Below are 16331 nucleotides of genomic sequence, written 5' to 3' on the forward strand. Positions count from 1 at the left end.
CAGAGGGTGCAAGACCAAAAAGGAGGTCGTTGAAGACAGAGGCCACAAACTCGTCTGTGATGAGGGAACAACAGGCAGAGAGATTCAGGTTAATCAGGGGAGATTCCCAGGGGTATAAAACCTATGGCATCAAGACCTGAAAGGAGTGAGGCAGGGGTACCAGCTCAAGTGTGAGGTAGGGGCACCAGCCCAAAGAGGTGACCAGTAAACCAAAAGCATTGAAGATTGTTAGCAACTTTTTCATGAAACAATTCAACGTAACAGGGGTGAGAGGATGAGGGGGGATGGGACGACGACAAGGAACAGAAGATGCAGATAGTGCAAGACGAGAAAGGAGGCGGTAGAAGACAGAGAGACCCCATATCTGTCTGAGATGGCAAAGTGATAGACCCATCGACGCGACTTCATCACGAGAGATTCCAATTATCTTTAAGGTCTTGGTTTCCAGGACATTAAGCTGAGCAAGGTGTGAGGCAGGGACATCAGCCCCGAGGGGACAGCAGTATTCCATCAGGCTGTGGATGAAGGCCTTTGAAATGTGGATTGCCCAATAAAGATCATGGCTGATAGTGAGACCCAAGAGTTTACTAAACTTATTCAAGATTGTGAAGAAAGTAGACAGAAGGGTTTGCCAGACGGTCCTTTCAGAGAGAAAGAGAGAGGGAGAGAGAGAGTGTGAGATTTGTCAGGATGGAAAGCCCTATTCCAAGTGCTTGACTAGCTTGTGATTTTATCAAGGTCATAAGAGAGGGAAGAGGCTGCAGCCTTCCTATCTGAAGGATGACAGATGTCAAGGCAATGGGTGGAGTCATCAAGAGAGAGATAAAGAGGATTGTCTGGAGTCAGAGAGATCACTTATGAAGATTAGGAATCGGACTGGGCCTATGACACTGCAGCCTTGACAGGAAGAGAAGATGAAAGGATTCCGTTGAGAGCCACACGTTGGCTCTGGGAGTCGAGGAAGTCAGTAATCCATGTGTGGAGTTGGCCTTGGATGCTATAGGCAGCGAGTTTGGAGAGTAAGCCAGGACGCCAGACTATCAAAAGCACAACACATGTCCAGAGAGACAGCCCTGATCTCATGTCTGACATTGAGAGCCTCCATCCATTGTTGGGAGAGTAGGAGTAGCATGTCCAAGGTGGAGTGACCAGGTCTGAATCCGAATTGGTGATCTGAGAAGAGGTCGTTAGAGAATAAAGAAGGATTTTATGTCAACAGCGATGATGGATTCCATGACCTTGCTGATGATTGGAAGCAACCTGAAGGTTGTAGAAAATAATGGGTTTTGGGAGTGAATGTCTGAAGTAATAAGCTGTGAAGGAGCTAGAAATGAGTGAGGATGAGTGACAAATTGTTTGTTGTTCCTTTTGGATAAGAAAGAAGACAGCAAGGGAGGGGATGGGAATGAGGGTGAAAACGACAAGTGTGACAAAAGGACGAGGAAAGGTATTTAGGGAAGGAGTTCAATGAGGCTGCAAACGATGCCAAACACGTGGCCATCTTCTGGAGTAATTTGTGGCAAAAACCTATCTGATGCCACGTCTCATTACACGTGACAAAAAAGTACAAATGCTACATCACTGTGGGAGAGGGACCACACGTGAAACATCTTTGGCTCTGTCTCCATGAGTGTTTTTGACGTGTGTATAACCAAGTCGGTTACTTTGAACACAATGGGTTATGATAACACCCTTCACACAAAGCTCATGCTACGACTTGCTTCGTAACTGTAAATGCACTTGTGTGTCAGGCCATGTACCAACACCCAAAGAAAATCGTGCAAGGTTAAATTAAGCTTCTCTCGTTACCCTCGCCGAAGAAGAGGGCATTGCAATTGGATCCGTTTGTTTGTTTGTCCGCAAAGAACTTTCGTGTTTTTCTCCGCAACCGCTCGTCGTATTGAGACGAAATTTTCACCATATGTGCGACTACTCATGGAGAATGTTCTAATCAGATTATGACGTCATAGGTCACGTGGTGGGGCAGCCATGTTGGATCCTCTGTTTCTCTAAAAGCACACTAAGGAAAAAATTGAAACTTGGCACATAGCAAGTACTCCTCATGGAGAAACAGTGTGATTTTTATGATATCGTATCATAAGTGCCTTTGCTATGACATAATTGCATATGTAGAACGCCACATCTGATCAGTATGGAAAATTTTGAGGGTCATCTCGAGATAAAATAGTTCACAGAGAAAAAAAAATTGATGTCGTCATCGGTCACACGATTCACCAGCCATATTGTTTTTAAAAGAAAAGCTTGGTGTTGGCGTAGTGGTTAGGGTAGCGGCTTGGGATCCAAAAGGTCCTTAAAAGCCTCGTTGGCCGCTTGAATTAATACACACCAGGAGGTTGACTCAGCCTGTCATCCTTCTGAGGTCGGCTGTGTACTGGGCCCAGGTGTATGCCCCGGTTAGAATAGGTGTACCATATCCCTGTGTCGTAAGAGGCGACCAGGGTTGCGTCAGGAAGGGCATCTGGAGTAAAACCTATGCCAAATCATTATGCGGATCATAACGGATGATCCGCTGTGGCGACCCCGAACGGGAGCAGCCGAAAGAAGAAGAAGATTGTTTTTAAAAGAAAACTTCAAAGATCTTCTTCTCTGAAGTGGCTGAACAGATCGAGGCAAAGCTTTACAAGTATGACTGCCTATCTACGAGGAACAAAAGGTTCACACATATGACATCACAGGTCACATGGTTTGGCAGCCATGTTGGATATACCCAAAAACCTATAAAAAAAATCTTCTTCTCCAGAATGGCTTGCCAAATCAAGGGGAAACTTCACACAAATGTTCCACAAGCTATGGGTGTACAGGTTTGTAGAGGAATAATTGATAGGTCAGATGGTTTGGCAGCCATACTGGATTGAAGAAAATATGAAATAATGTTTTCTCTGGAACCGCTTAATCAATCGATGTGAAACTTCACATTTATGATCTTGTAGTGATGGGAATACATGTTTTAATTTCAACTTGATCGGATGCATGGTCTGGCAGCCAGAATTATTTAATTTTTAAATATGGGTTCTTTTTAAAAAAATAAGGCTCACTTGGCTGTACCATGATCAGGTTTGAGGGTAGCGGAGTCGCAGCTGAAATGCGAATCGTGTCCAGGTTCCTTCTGATGATTTCATCTTTGCTTTTTGCTTGTTCGGGTTCCTTCTGATTACTCCAATATAATACAGGACTGTACCTATTTGGTCTTCTATTTGATTTGAATTTATTTTAATCCCATTCTAAATTCAATTGAATAATATATTTTTTAAACATCATGGGTCAGGGTCAGGTGTCCGATCAAAGCGGGGTTGCATCAAAGCGGGACATCTTGGTACCCGGCCATCACTGTCAGCAGTTCCAAAGTGACAGTTCTAATTATGTCTCTTATTTATTATGTAACCAGCAGTACACAAATGCCACACAAAATACACCACACAAAAGCAGTCCTGGCGAGGGTCTGCAATCTCTAATTGCTCTTTTTCTTGTTTTCCGAATGCTATGTTTATCGACAGCTCTCTCAAACAATCTGATGATAAAAACCACATCGTGCAAAACATTCAAGGATATGATTTGTATTCTTTAGACTGGACAAACCAACAGTGGTGCCGGCTCATAGCAAGGTGAGTGACCCAAGCTGGCCATACCATGTGCGGTGGGCTGAGACTGGAATCCCCAGTTGAGGGTAAACTCGAGACGTGCAGACAATGGCCTCACTACACGGGCCAAAGCATTCCGGGCCTTCTGGCTCTGCTTCTCCAGCTTTGGAGTCTCATCCTGAGGTAGGTGAATGGCATGGAGATGCTTTAAGGGGACAAGGACATGATTGTGGTATTTGTGGAAATGCAGTGGACATTATTCCACCAAACATGCAACATTCTATCAGTGGAGTCACAAGGTCCTTTTACTTCCACCAATTGAAATAACTTTGTTCAGTTGTTTATTAATACTTTGTTATACAAAAATAAGAGACTTATGGAAAAAGCAAAGCAACGGAGGTGGTTGGGGGATGGGAGGAGAAAATCATACATATTTCTTGCGGATTTGTGGCCCCGAAAAGGGCCATTTGGGTTAGATGAAGCTTTTCAGCTAAACCCCAGGAAATCCTCATCAACGCTTTCCTTGTTGAAGATGGCACCACATAATTCCTTGTCCGAATCAGGATAGAGCAAGTTCCCGTCGCTGTCACCGTCATTTGCAGCCTCCTCCTCCCAAATGACGTCGTCCTCTATCCCATCCATGTTGTTGGAGATGCAGCATTTCAGTAATGCTCGCTTGATGATGTCTGATGGTATCTCCTCCCACACCTTGATGATCCCACTGCAGATCATCGGAAGCGCGACCTTTCTCATCCTGCTCTTGGTGTAGGTCTTCTCCCCACTCATTATCCAGTCGGACCAGCAGTGAGATAGCCTGTCCTTGAACGGTTTGTTGATGGACACATTGAGGGGCTGCAGAAGCGATGCCATCCCGCCTGGGATGATGACTAGATCGGTGTTGGTCCGACGGAGCAGAGCTTTGGTGTTGTCGACCATCTGACAACTGAATGCATCCAGTTCCAGTTTGCTCTGTCATCAGGAGAGACTGCCATCTGGCCTACAACTCCAGACCATGCACACCCAGTTCTGGACCAGTCCCTCGTCTATCTACCCCTTCTGCTGTGCATGAACAATGACGCGAGCTGGAAACTTGTCTTTGGGCAGTGTCTTCCTCTTGAACATGACATGTGGGGGAAGCTTGCCACTGTCTGCAGTGCAGGTGAGCACGACATTGAATCGGTGTTTCTCGTGACCAGTCATGTTGATCGTCACATTGCGCTCCCACTTCACTGGTGATGGTAGTCCTTCTCGGTATGTCGGAAGTAAAGGGGGTCTGGTCAGCATTTCGGATCCTGCTGAGGGGATATTCATGCTCTCAGTGGAGCTTGATGATGTAGGACGGGAAGTGCGTCGTCTTTATCAGTCACATCATCGGGTAGATGTTGGGAGATGTGTGCGTGGCGTTGAACCGACAGTTGATAGCGTGCAATGAATCTGTAGGCCCATTACATGACGGACTGGCAGTGAAGTCCCCAATGTCATCCTCCTCAGCTAAGCTCCTCATCTTCAGCCTGAGAGCAAGTGTTGAGATGGCATAAACCTCTGCTGTCTTCTCCAGGACCCAAGCGATGAGACACTCTTCGAGCTGCAGCCACTTCGCTGACTTTCCCCTCAGCACCTTCTTCTTCCTTGGCATTTTCTCTATCATTGCCTTGCTTGTTCTCCAGCGAATTGTGAATCGCTTCCCAGCTTCGGTTCCCAAACTCTTCTGCAGACCAGCAGATGAAGAGTTTGAACACTGGTGAATGGGCACCTTGACATCTTGATAGATAGAATGGATGATACGTGACGTAATCTGATGACATAAGCTTAGGCACTCACGGAGCACAAAGCAGCCCTTCTTGAGGGTCACGTGACCGCCCCCAGCCTGTTGTCAGATGCACGTAAGTTTACGCGGAAGCTTATTTGAGGTGGGTACTCCGTTATTAGACTCGAGCTATTGTGAATAATTCTTCTTTTGTGTTTCATGGTGGTTTCAGAGCCACGAGGCTCTATATACGCCACGCACCATAACTTTGGGTGTCTCTGGGCGTCTCCGAGTGCGACTTTAGTTAATTTCCGCACACGGTTAATAAAATGCTGTACAAATTCTTGACCTGAACCGATTTTCAAAGATTAAATGGTGGAATTTAGCTTAACAGCAGTTCCAACTGCTAAAAAAAAAAAACAGTGTTCATTTGGAATATAATTGAAATTCAGTATTGATCATTTTTATGATTCATTATTTTCTATACCCATGTATTAACCGCACCCCAACTTTTACCTTTTGTGTCGATAAAAAAGTGTGGTTTATAGACCGGAAAATACGGTATGCAAAAAAACACTCCGGAGATTCTGAAGCCATGTAGAAAAAAGTTTTGTGGTCTGACAAAACCAAGATGTAGCTTTTTGGCCGAATGCAAAACATTACGTTGAGCACTAAACCAACACAACACATCACCCAAAGAACACCATCCTCACTGTGAAGCATGGTGGTGACAGCATCATGTTATGTTTTCTCATAAGCAGTGACGGGGGCACTTGTCAGGACAGAAGGGAAAATGGATGGCGCAAAATACAGAAAAAAATCCTCGAGGAAAACCTGCTGCCCTCTGCAAGAAATCTGAAAATGGGAGGGGGGTTCACGTTCCAGTACAACAACGACCCGAAACACACAACCAAAGCTACAGTGGAGTGGTGAAGGAACAAAAAGATAAATGTCCTTCAGTGGTCCAGTCAGAGCCTCGACCTAAATCCATTGGAAAATCTGTGGCATGTTTTGAAGATTGCTGTGCATCATTGCTCCCCACACAACTTGACTGAGCTCGAACAGTTTTGTACAGAAGAATTGGCAAATATTGCCCAATCAAGGTGTACAAAGTTGGTAGAGACCATTCCCAACATACTCACAGCTGTAATTGCTGTCCAAGGCACTGTCAAAGTATTAACTCAGGCAGGTGGACACTTATACAACCAAGATATTCTGGTTTTGTATTAATTAATTTTCTGAAATTTGTAGAATTTGTTTTTCCACTTGGAAGTTGTGGGTTGAAATGTGTAAATAAAGGTGGAAAAAGTCTGATTTAATGCAATTTAATTCCAGGCTGAAAGGTAACAAAAGGTGAAAAATTTGAAAGGAGGTGTAGACTTTCTGTAGGCACTGTAATAGGTTTATCAAACAAAATCAACAATTGTTGCAGTACCTGAAACAAACTTGTTTACATATAAAAATGAAATGCACTGACAAATCAACATTTGCCAACAGAGTGGTAATCCTTACCTTTATGAAAGACCTTGTAACTGAAAAACGAAGGGGCACTTGCTTGTCCACCTGCTGTCTGATACCGATGTTGACAATCTGCGCACAGTTGCCCACACAGGCAACCAAACGGTGATCTCGTGACCAAGCTAGCGATGAGGACCCGATCGGATCTCCGCGCAGCGATAGAGTTGGGCCCCATGGTTCAAGAGGGGTGGGAGATTCCCAGAGGTCAGTCATAGTGTCCAGTTCTTGTTCTCCAATGCTGACCGAATGCCGTGGAACAGATTCCTGATGGACGTTTCTGAGGGACTACAAGGATGTCTAAAAAGGTGAAATAGAGAAGAGTCAGGTAATCATTTGTTCCATCAAACATATTTCCACATAATGTTATATATTCTCACCAATTTTATCTCTCATTTCACTTTTTTATATTAAAGCAAAATGTTTAGCATAAATCCCTTCAAATTATATCATAATAATATGAGCTTTAGTGACTGCCAAATCTGTATATGAGATTTTTGAGAAGCTTCTCCTGTGGATAGAAGATGCAATGACTCTCACAGAGGCATCATCAATGTATTGGGTGTGCACATGAGGTGGGAATAGGTTGAAAAAATTTAGCGTCTGTATTGTCTGTTTTGAGATGTTATCTTGGATGCAACATATATATATATATATATATATATATATATATATATATATATATATATATATATATATATATATATATATATATATATATATATATATATACTTTTTTTTTAAACCACTAACTGACTGATATTAAAGATCGGTACCTTCTGGGTGACATAGAAAACTGAAATTTTGCTTGCTGATGGACATCTATTGTCTGGTCAGGCCAGATTTGATCTGTGACTTGCCACAGGTATCACGTAAACCTGTACTAATCTGTTTCATGGTCGGCTTGTCGGCAACTAAACCGTCTCCCCCACTAGGTTTCCTGGTGAGGAGGGTGTATGATATGGACACCCAGCAGGATTAAAAACAAAACCTGTCAAAGGGCAGAGGAGCTCCTTGGGAGCCAAAGGCCATCCAAAAGTAATGCCCAGCTGTGTATGCGGACGTCCTCCTGCAGTTGGGTTACATATATATATATATATATATATATATATATATATATATATATGTATGTATGTATATGTATATATAATATATATTTTTTGTTGCGCTTCTGGGAACCGCATCTGTCCAAAGCAATGGCATCCATCAAACAGTGGTCCCCAGACAGTTATTTCATTAATATACGTACAGTTATATCCTTCCTTCTTGTCCAATGGGTCAAACGGGACAAAGTGCGTTGTGTGAATCTCAGAGTTAGGTCTGATTATATCTCTAACTTCATTCCTACTCTTTTTCTCTATTCCTGAGGTAAATCCAAGCAACGGCCACCTGTAAAAGCCACGGCCATGCCCTTCACTGTAAGAATGCAATGTAGATAGAAATAAAAAAAAAAATATATATATATATATATATATATTGTTATGGATTTGGAAGCCATCTACACACAAGCAGCGGGAGTCCCCGTAATTTAGTTATTTCGATTAGTATGTGTTAATAGTTAGAATCCATCCCCCCTTTTGTCTAATGGGAATTACATGTGTGCGCTACAAATTATTTTTTAGTCAGGTTTATTACATCTTTTACAACAACAGCAACAACAACTACTACTACATCCAATAGAACAACGCCACTGTCACGCACTCGACTGGTCGCCATTGCCCACGTGTTGTTGGCTGAAGGCGTGGGCGGAGCCTTCAACGCCTCAGATCGAGGCTCCGTCCCAAGGAAGGGCATGGACCGTTTCCTCCAGCCAATGAGCGAAGGGGGAGCATGACACGCATGCTCCAGCCAATCGGGAGGTGACCACGAGTCATCCGACAACCCCTCGTCCAATCAGGAGGCGAATGGGAGGAGAAAAGGCCCCTCCCACGTGAAGAGGAGTAGAGTGGTTGTCTGGATGAGTGTTGGGGAGACAAGGGCGCATTCGGCAGGATCGTGCCGATTACGTTCTGCAGGATCGTGGCGATTGCAGTCTGCAGGATCGTGGCGATTACGGTCTGCGGTCTTGGTGGCGAGTGCGGCTTGGTCTGGGTCGTGGGTTCGAGTCCCACCGTGGTGTTTGGCATTGGAGCGCTTGAGCTGGGATCCCCGTTCCCATCCACGGACTCCGAGCTCCACAAGTGCGGGTCTGGTGAAACCGCACGAGGCGGGGAGGTACCCGGCTCTACCGAAAATAGACCCACGAGGTCCATTTATTGCGTGTGTGTGTGTGTGTGTGTGTGTGTGTGTGTGTGTGTGTGTGTGTGTGTGTGTGTGTGTGTGGCGCCTGAAACCAATAAACACAAGGGGGTGACGGAGAAATTAACAGAGACACAGGAAATAAAAGAGACGAGAAGCCAGGAACTAACGGAAATAATAAACGAGGTGACGGAGATGCAGAAATCAAAGGAGGGGGACGAACTACATGAAATTAAAGACGAGCACACACAGGTAGAGATAGGAAGGGACAATGAGGTCGAGCATGGGGAATGTTTCGTGACCCGGTGCGAGCATCAGGATAGTCTCCCTCAGGAACAGAGGGAGACGGTATGCTCCTCGAAGTGAATTGCGACCAGGTGAATCCGGTCGGGCCGTGCGAGGTCAAGCGGGTGCGTGATGCGAACAGGTCCATGCAGAGTTGGGGGGTGGGTAGAGATCCCGGGACCCCTTGTGGTAACACGAATCCCCGATGTGATTGTCCCAGAGTGTGTGGTAAAGTGTATGAGTGGTGCGAGTGTGTTGAAACGTGCGAGTGGTGTGAGTAACATGGCGTGCATGAGTGCGTGCATGGAATTGGTACTTGGACCGATCCAGACGGGAGACTTGAATGGTGAGCCTGGGAGGCCGCACAAAGTTGTTTGGGTGACTGCGCCGACTTCACCGGACGCTACGTGCGACGTCTGTTCCGTATTTTGTGAACGGCTCAAGCGCACACATTTGTGCAATCGGAAGCCGGTGCCGGAACGTCTCGTGCGCAGTACAAAACCAGCACACGCAGGGTTAAAAGGAATGTTGGATGAATTTGGAACACGCGGGTCCCCATGCGAGCGCGTGTGCAAGGCTCCACTTGCTGCGCAGCGCAAGAGGCGTGCGCGAGACGCGCGCAGCAAGTCACGGGAACGACACGGTAAAACGTGCAGGGTCCGTGTGCGAGTGACGTCATCGGCACTGACCTCACGACGCGAGCTTCGGGTGAGCAGCGCACGTCGGCTCGCATGGCGGATGCCCCAAAAGCGAGCGCTCGGTACGATTTGCAGGGTGACGTCATGGCTGCACGTATCGCCCGACGGAAGGGACGAGCGAGTGAGCCGTAGACCGCCTTCCTGGCGGTGCAAGAAAAAAAAAGAAAAAAGAAAAGGGCCTCGCTCCAAGTACACGGCCCCGGCCAGGATGTGGTAAACATCCTGCTTGGGCAAAGGAGCATTAGTTCGTCGGAAGGGTTTAGCGTAGATAGACCGGTCTCATGGGACATGAACAGTTCCTCATGAGGCCCATGGAACAAGTTAGTGGGAATTTAGGTTAGAATTGGAAATAGATTTTTGGAGACACGGACCAACATGGAATGTGTGTGTAGTGGGGACGTCGATTAGCTACGTAGAATTAAAAGGAACGTGCATTAGTGTAAGGGATGACGGGGAGCACGAGTTAGTTAGGGGAATTTAGTTAGCAGAATGGCAGTGTTGGAGTGTTGGTGTGAATTGGAAAATGAAAAATGTGTGATGAATGAGTATGGGTCGGCGGGCCCGAGTGTGTGAATGGAGTGATTGTGGAATGCATGGTGCGAATGAATGATTGGGGGGAGGAGTGAATCCCACCCAAGGGACCCCGGGGTCAGTTAAATTTACCAAAAGGAGGTCGTTTTGTTGTTGGTGTTGAGAGAAGGCATGTACCATTTTTGAAGGGTGCAGGAGTCCATTGACCGGCTAGGAGCGTAGCTGTTGAAAGGTGAGTAATGAGTCGGGGGCAACCCGGGCACCGGACTAGTCGGCCAGAGTAGGCCAAGGGTCCAAGGGACCGGGTTAGTGTAGTGGGCACGGGCGACCCTCGGAAAGGGACCCGGAGCACCAAAATGCCACATGGGCATGGAAGGGAGGCAATGCCAGGAAGGGCACCCCCCCCCCCACATGTTCATAGGGAGCAGGTAGGCTCGGAGAAAGCCTCAGGGCCCGGGGGTGCTGTAGTTAGAGTTTGGCAGACGGAAGTCCCTGCCAGTTGAGCCACGCTGCCCAGCCACGAAATTGTGCAAGGGCACGAGAGAAAATTTGAGGGCGAGGCCCAAATTTATAAGGAACACCAACACAGGCGATGGAAATCATGGTTGCTCGAACCGATAGTTTAAAGTGACAGGCGTTTTGAAAAGCTCCGGGGATAGTTTTAAGTTTAATAAATGCTGGGATAGTTAGAAAAAAGAATGTACCGCTTCACACCATCCATCCCTTCGCTCTCTGTTGGCCACTGGACTCACTTTGGGAAGATTGCTGAACTCTGTGGAGGTTATTCTGAGGTTTTGTTGGGCCTCGAGGCAGGACATCATTCTCTCCCTTATTCCCCTCCAAAAAAAGATCTTGGGGGTTGGGAGTAGACGGACAGGATAGGTTAGCCGGACAAGGACAATAGGAGGGTTCGGGACACTTGGAATTATAAAGAAGAAAAATAAATAAATAAGAGTAAAGAGGGGGTCTAAATTTTGTTTTCTTGTTGCAAACTAAGGGAGTGGGTATGGACAAAGACAGGCAAATGTGATAGGTTTGGGGGAGACAATAGGGTAGGTCGGAGCCCGTTTTCGCAGCGGTGGGCACCACCGCACTCCCTCCACAAAACCTCACAGACCAGACCAGAGGCCGACCAGCTACATATGCCGGCCTGTTTGTGCTACACCTCCTGGCCCGCATTTACCATGCCTTCATTTGCTTGCCTTTGCCTTGATCCCATGCCTGCTTGCCCTTGTTTGCATTGCCCCCATGTCACCATCCGACGATGTGCGCCAGGACCATCTCCAAGTGTGTTTGCAAGGACTGCCCTGCAGGCAGCCACACAACGGGGACTGCATTTGACCTGCAGAATGGTTGATTTTGCACCAATGACTTCTTCCTTTCACAGATAACAGGTCCTGGGCCATGGTTTGTGTAAATATTAGAAAATGTAAATAAGTTTTGCAACCCACCTGTGTGTTTGTGTTAGCGCCGGCAATTTATTTAAGTTGTCCGAGTGAGTCTGATAGTTTAGTTACGCAGCGCACTAGGTTATTTATTTTTGGGACATGTATACAAATGTCGCACTCAAGAAACTGAAGGTAAAACGTACTAGGGGAGAAAACTTACACATGCATGCCACACGGAAATTTGACGACTCGGGACGAGTCTGTAAAAAGGGGAGGGGGTAGTGTGACGGATTTGGAAGCCATTTACACACAAACAGACAGCAGTCCCCAAGTTTAGTTATCTCGATAAGTACGTGTTTACAGTTAGGATCCCCTACCTGTGTCTAACGGGAATTACATGTGTGCGCTGCGAAGTTTCTTTATAGCTAGTTTTTATTTTTTACAACAAATCTCCTTCACTTCACTTCACACACCGATGCCATTGCTATGGGCGTCGATTGGTGGGGGGCGGGGGGGACATGTCCCCCCCACTTTTTATCAAGGGGGGGCAACATATCGATTGTCCCCCCCCCACTTTTTTCATTGAACGTAAGTTACGTAACACAAAACGAGCTGCTCTAGTTCAACCAGGCCAAGATGCTCCTCAAATACAAGAATAAATTTTAAAATCTCTATTAAAGTTTTATTGGTCTATTAAAGATGATAGGTTAACAATTCAACATTGAGAATCCGTGCTTCCCAAGCCATGGTCTCCCACCGGCCAAGCGTCCATAGCGATGTCGTTTTTTGATCCTTCGATGTCGGCTCTTCCTATCATTGCGAAGCAGAATTCGCCAAGCGTTGGATTGTTCACCCACTAACAGGGAACGTGACGTGGACATTTTGAGGTATGTTGGGACGTTTTTGGACTTTGTATCGTCATTTTATGAGTGTTTAAAGGAATCGCGACTTCATGGCCCGGAGCGCCATGCCTCGGATAGTGTTAGGCCGCAACGGCTCGGGGCCCCTTTAACGACCAAAATAGTTTATTTCACCTTTCTAACTTATATCGCTAGATACCTGATATTATTACCTGCACGATGATGTGTGTGTTTAATTTTTGTGACTTTGCACCATCGAGTTATAAGCCAATAAAAGATTTCACGGTCTGGTATGCTGATTGAGATGGTAGAGCTTGTACAGGATGACGCGGTTTCACTCTACCGGCTCGCACGAACAAACGGAAAGATATTTTGTAATTCCGTTTTCATATTTCGCAGTCGATAACAGTGGCCTAAATCCCAACGTTGAAAACCGGGTGAAAAAAAATCGAAGGAAAGTGGGTATTTTGGCGACTAAATTAGCTTTGAATACTAAATTTGAATTAGCTAAATTAAGAACTGAACTCGTATCAGCGCTCTTTTAGTAATACATTTGCTACGCAAAGCTTATCACATGCCAACATTGTGCCTGGAGGTATAGTGACCTAGCCAAAAGTATGTTGACCTTAAAAATGCCCTGTTACGCAAAAATAACCCTTATAATACACGTCAAAATTTATTCAACTGAAATGTAATTCCCTTCTCGTTTCATAGAGGATATGGATATCAGAAAGTTTTTCGCAACAGCATCAAGTAGCACATCCCCGACCACTCTCCTGGAGCAATCAAGTTCCCAGAAAGAGGTGGACGATTCAAAGGAGAAGATAGCAGAAAAGGGTGCATGTGCAAGTACTTAGCCTAATTTCCCAGATCAGCCTTTTCAACCTCATGATGTCAGTTGTATCCCAGTCCAAATACTGCCAAACCAAAAGTTGAAGTTTCAACAACAGTGGTTCAAAGATTTTCTGTGGCTTCATTTTGATCAGAGCATCGGCGGTGTACTCTGTCACACCTGTAAGGACGCTTCTCGTGAAAAACTTACCGAACTTGCCTGCTGTGCAGAAGATGCATTTGTCTCAAAGGGCTTTCGGAACTGGAAAAAGGCTACAGAAAAATTCAGACAACACGAACGATCAAACACACATAAGCTTGCCTCTGAAAATCTGAAATGTCGCAGAAGTCAACCTGGTGTCCATGTGCAGCTGAGCAGCAAACTGCTAGAAGAGCAAAGATCTGCACGGTCAGCACTTCTGAAGATTATCACCTCACTGCAATATTTAGCCCGACAAGGTTTTGCAATTCGTGGGAAGGATGCCTCTGAAGGGAATTTCAAAATGCTCTTACAGTTGCGGGCCGAGGATGATGTAAACCTCAAGACGTGGCTGTCAAGGAAGACGACGTTCACAAGTGGAGAAATTCAGAACGAAATTCTACAGTTGATGAGGCATGCCATCCTCAGAAATATCTGCAGTAACATGAATGAAATGTCCACTCAGTTCAGACTCGTAACTGATGGAACGCGAGATATTCAGGGTAATGAGCAGGAGTCAGTGTGTGTGCGCTATGTGACGGATTCCTTTGATGTTCAAGAAGATCTCATCGGCCTCTACCAAGTATCGTCAACAACAGGAGTATCACTTTTTAAGATGCTACAGGATATCCTACTTCGGTGTCAACTCCATATTGAACACCTTAGAGCGCAGACGTACGATGGGGCAAGCAACATGTCCGGAAAGTACAAGGGCTGTCAAGCACAGCTAAAAAAACTCCAACCGCTGGCCAATTATGTTCACTGTGCAGCTCATGTCACCCAACTCATTACATCCAAAGCCCTACAAACTGCACCATTCATAAGAGACGCCCTTGATTATGTCCAGGTACTCAGCAACATCTACAACAACTCTGGAAAATTGAAGCATCTGTACTTGAATATCCATGCTGATGATGCTGACACTCCTTGTATACAGAGTTGAATTTTTCAAAGTCATCGAGAGCGCATCCGAGAACTTGAACGAGTACTTCACATCAACCGACCTCATGGCGTACAGGGACTTGGGTGAAATGCTCCTGTCTGGGTCATTCAAATCACAAATAGTCCGCAAATATCCCGAATTGTCGGATTCCCTCGGGCAAGAATGTGGCTTCTTTCGTAACCAGTTCAGTGGTTCATCTGTTGAGGATTACTGTAAGATATTTGTAGACATGGTGCCGGAAGTCCGTCAAATGTTCCCACAGGTAGAACATTTGCTTAGGCTTCTATTGGTTTCCCCAGCAAGTTCATGCGAAGCTGAACGGTCATTCAGCGAACTCAGACGTATGAAGACTTGGTTACGCTCCACAATGACCCAACAACGCCTCAACCATCTCATGATCTGTCATGTTCACCGAGATCGTCTGACTGCACTCAACCCCCAAGACATTGCTACAAAGTTTTTAACTGGATCGGCAGACAAGAGGGTTCATATTTTTGGCAAGTTTTAAGGTAAGTTGACCATACTCGTGTAATATAAATTTGTATGTCAGTCTAGTTTTCAGTTTATGTTTAGTGAATCAGTTCAAGAGTCGTGAGAAGGAGGCTTGATAAACAATTCTACATATATATATATATATATATATATATATATATATATATATATATATATATATATATATATATATATATATATATACATACATATACATATATACGAGGTGTGTTCAAAAAGTATCCAACCTTAATTTTTCGTGCGTAAACAAATGAAGCTAGGGAGGCGTGGTTTGGTGCACGTATGTAGGCGATCCTAATTCGTATGCGTGAATAATTTCCCGCCTGCAGAAGCTGTCAGTTGCCGATGAGTGAGGAAGTGCAAGTGAGTGCCGTCGGATTTTCGTTTTTGACAAAATTACGAATCACTGTGGTCTCATCGCCAGTGTTCACTGTGTTGAAGAAGTTGGGATCATTGTTCACAGTCTCGAGCATGTCCTGTGCGATCTCCAAACGGAGTTGCTTCTGTTCGATCGTTAGCAGCTTTGGCACAAACTTCGCTGAGATTCTCCTTAAGCCCAAATCCTCAATCACAATGGAATGAACGGATCCAATGCTGACGCCCGCCTCGTCTGCAAGTTCTCCGATTGTGATTCGACGATCCTGCATCAGCAGGGTCCTCACTTGGTCAATGACTATCTCATTTCGGGATGATGAGGGCCTTCCAGAACGTGCTTCACTTTCCACTGATGCGTGACCATCTTTGAAGCGGTTGTACCACTCTTTTATCTGTGTGGTGCCCATTGATTCGTTCCCGAAGGCCTGTTGAATCTTGCGGATCGTTTCCACTTGGGAATCGCCAAGCTTTACACAAAATTTGATGCAGTAGCGTTGTTCAAGTTTTTCCGTCATTTTGTCAAAAACGAAAATCTGACGCTCACTTACACTTCCTCACTCATCGGCGGTCTGTCGGCGACTGACAGCTTCTGCAGGCGGGAAAATATTG

At 45.5% G+C, this 16331-nt stretch overlaps 1 protein-coding gene across 4 annotated transcripts in view; it reads right to left on the reverse strand.

Annotated features, from left to right (window-relative positions):
• The window catches only part of GTF3C4 (general transcription factor IIIC subunit 4), a 41503-nt gene that overhangs the window by 9550 nt on the left and 15622 nt on the right, over positions 1 to 16331 (reverse strand). For all 4 annotated transcript variants that reach the window (XM_085882926.1, XM_085882935.1, XM_085882945.1 and 1 more), the window contains 2 exons: positions 6859 to 7161; positions 3648 to 3777 (listed from right to left, as the gene is read on the reverse strand). In XM_085882926.1, coding sequence (XP_085739052.1) covers positions 3648 to 3777; positions 6859 to 7077 — 349 coding nt within the window. In that variant the 5' untranslated portion in view covers positions 7078 to 7161. The remainder of the gene's footprint in view (positions 1 to 3647; positions 3778 to 6858; positions 7162 to 16331) is intronic.

This window comes from Eptatretus burgeri, chromosome 1, assembly GCF_056783735.1.
Source record: "Eptatretus burgeri isolate ZD-2024b chromosome 1, Ebu_testis_v1, whole genome shotgun sequence".
Lineage (NCBI taxonomy): Eukaryota > Metazoa > Chordata > Myxini > Myxiniformes > Myxinidae > Eptatretus > Eptatretus burgeri.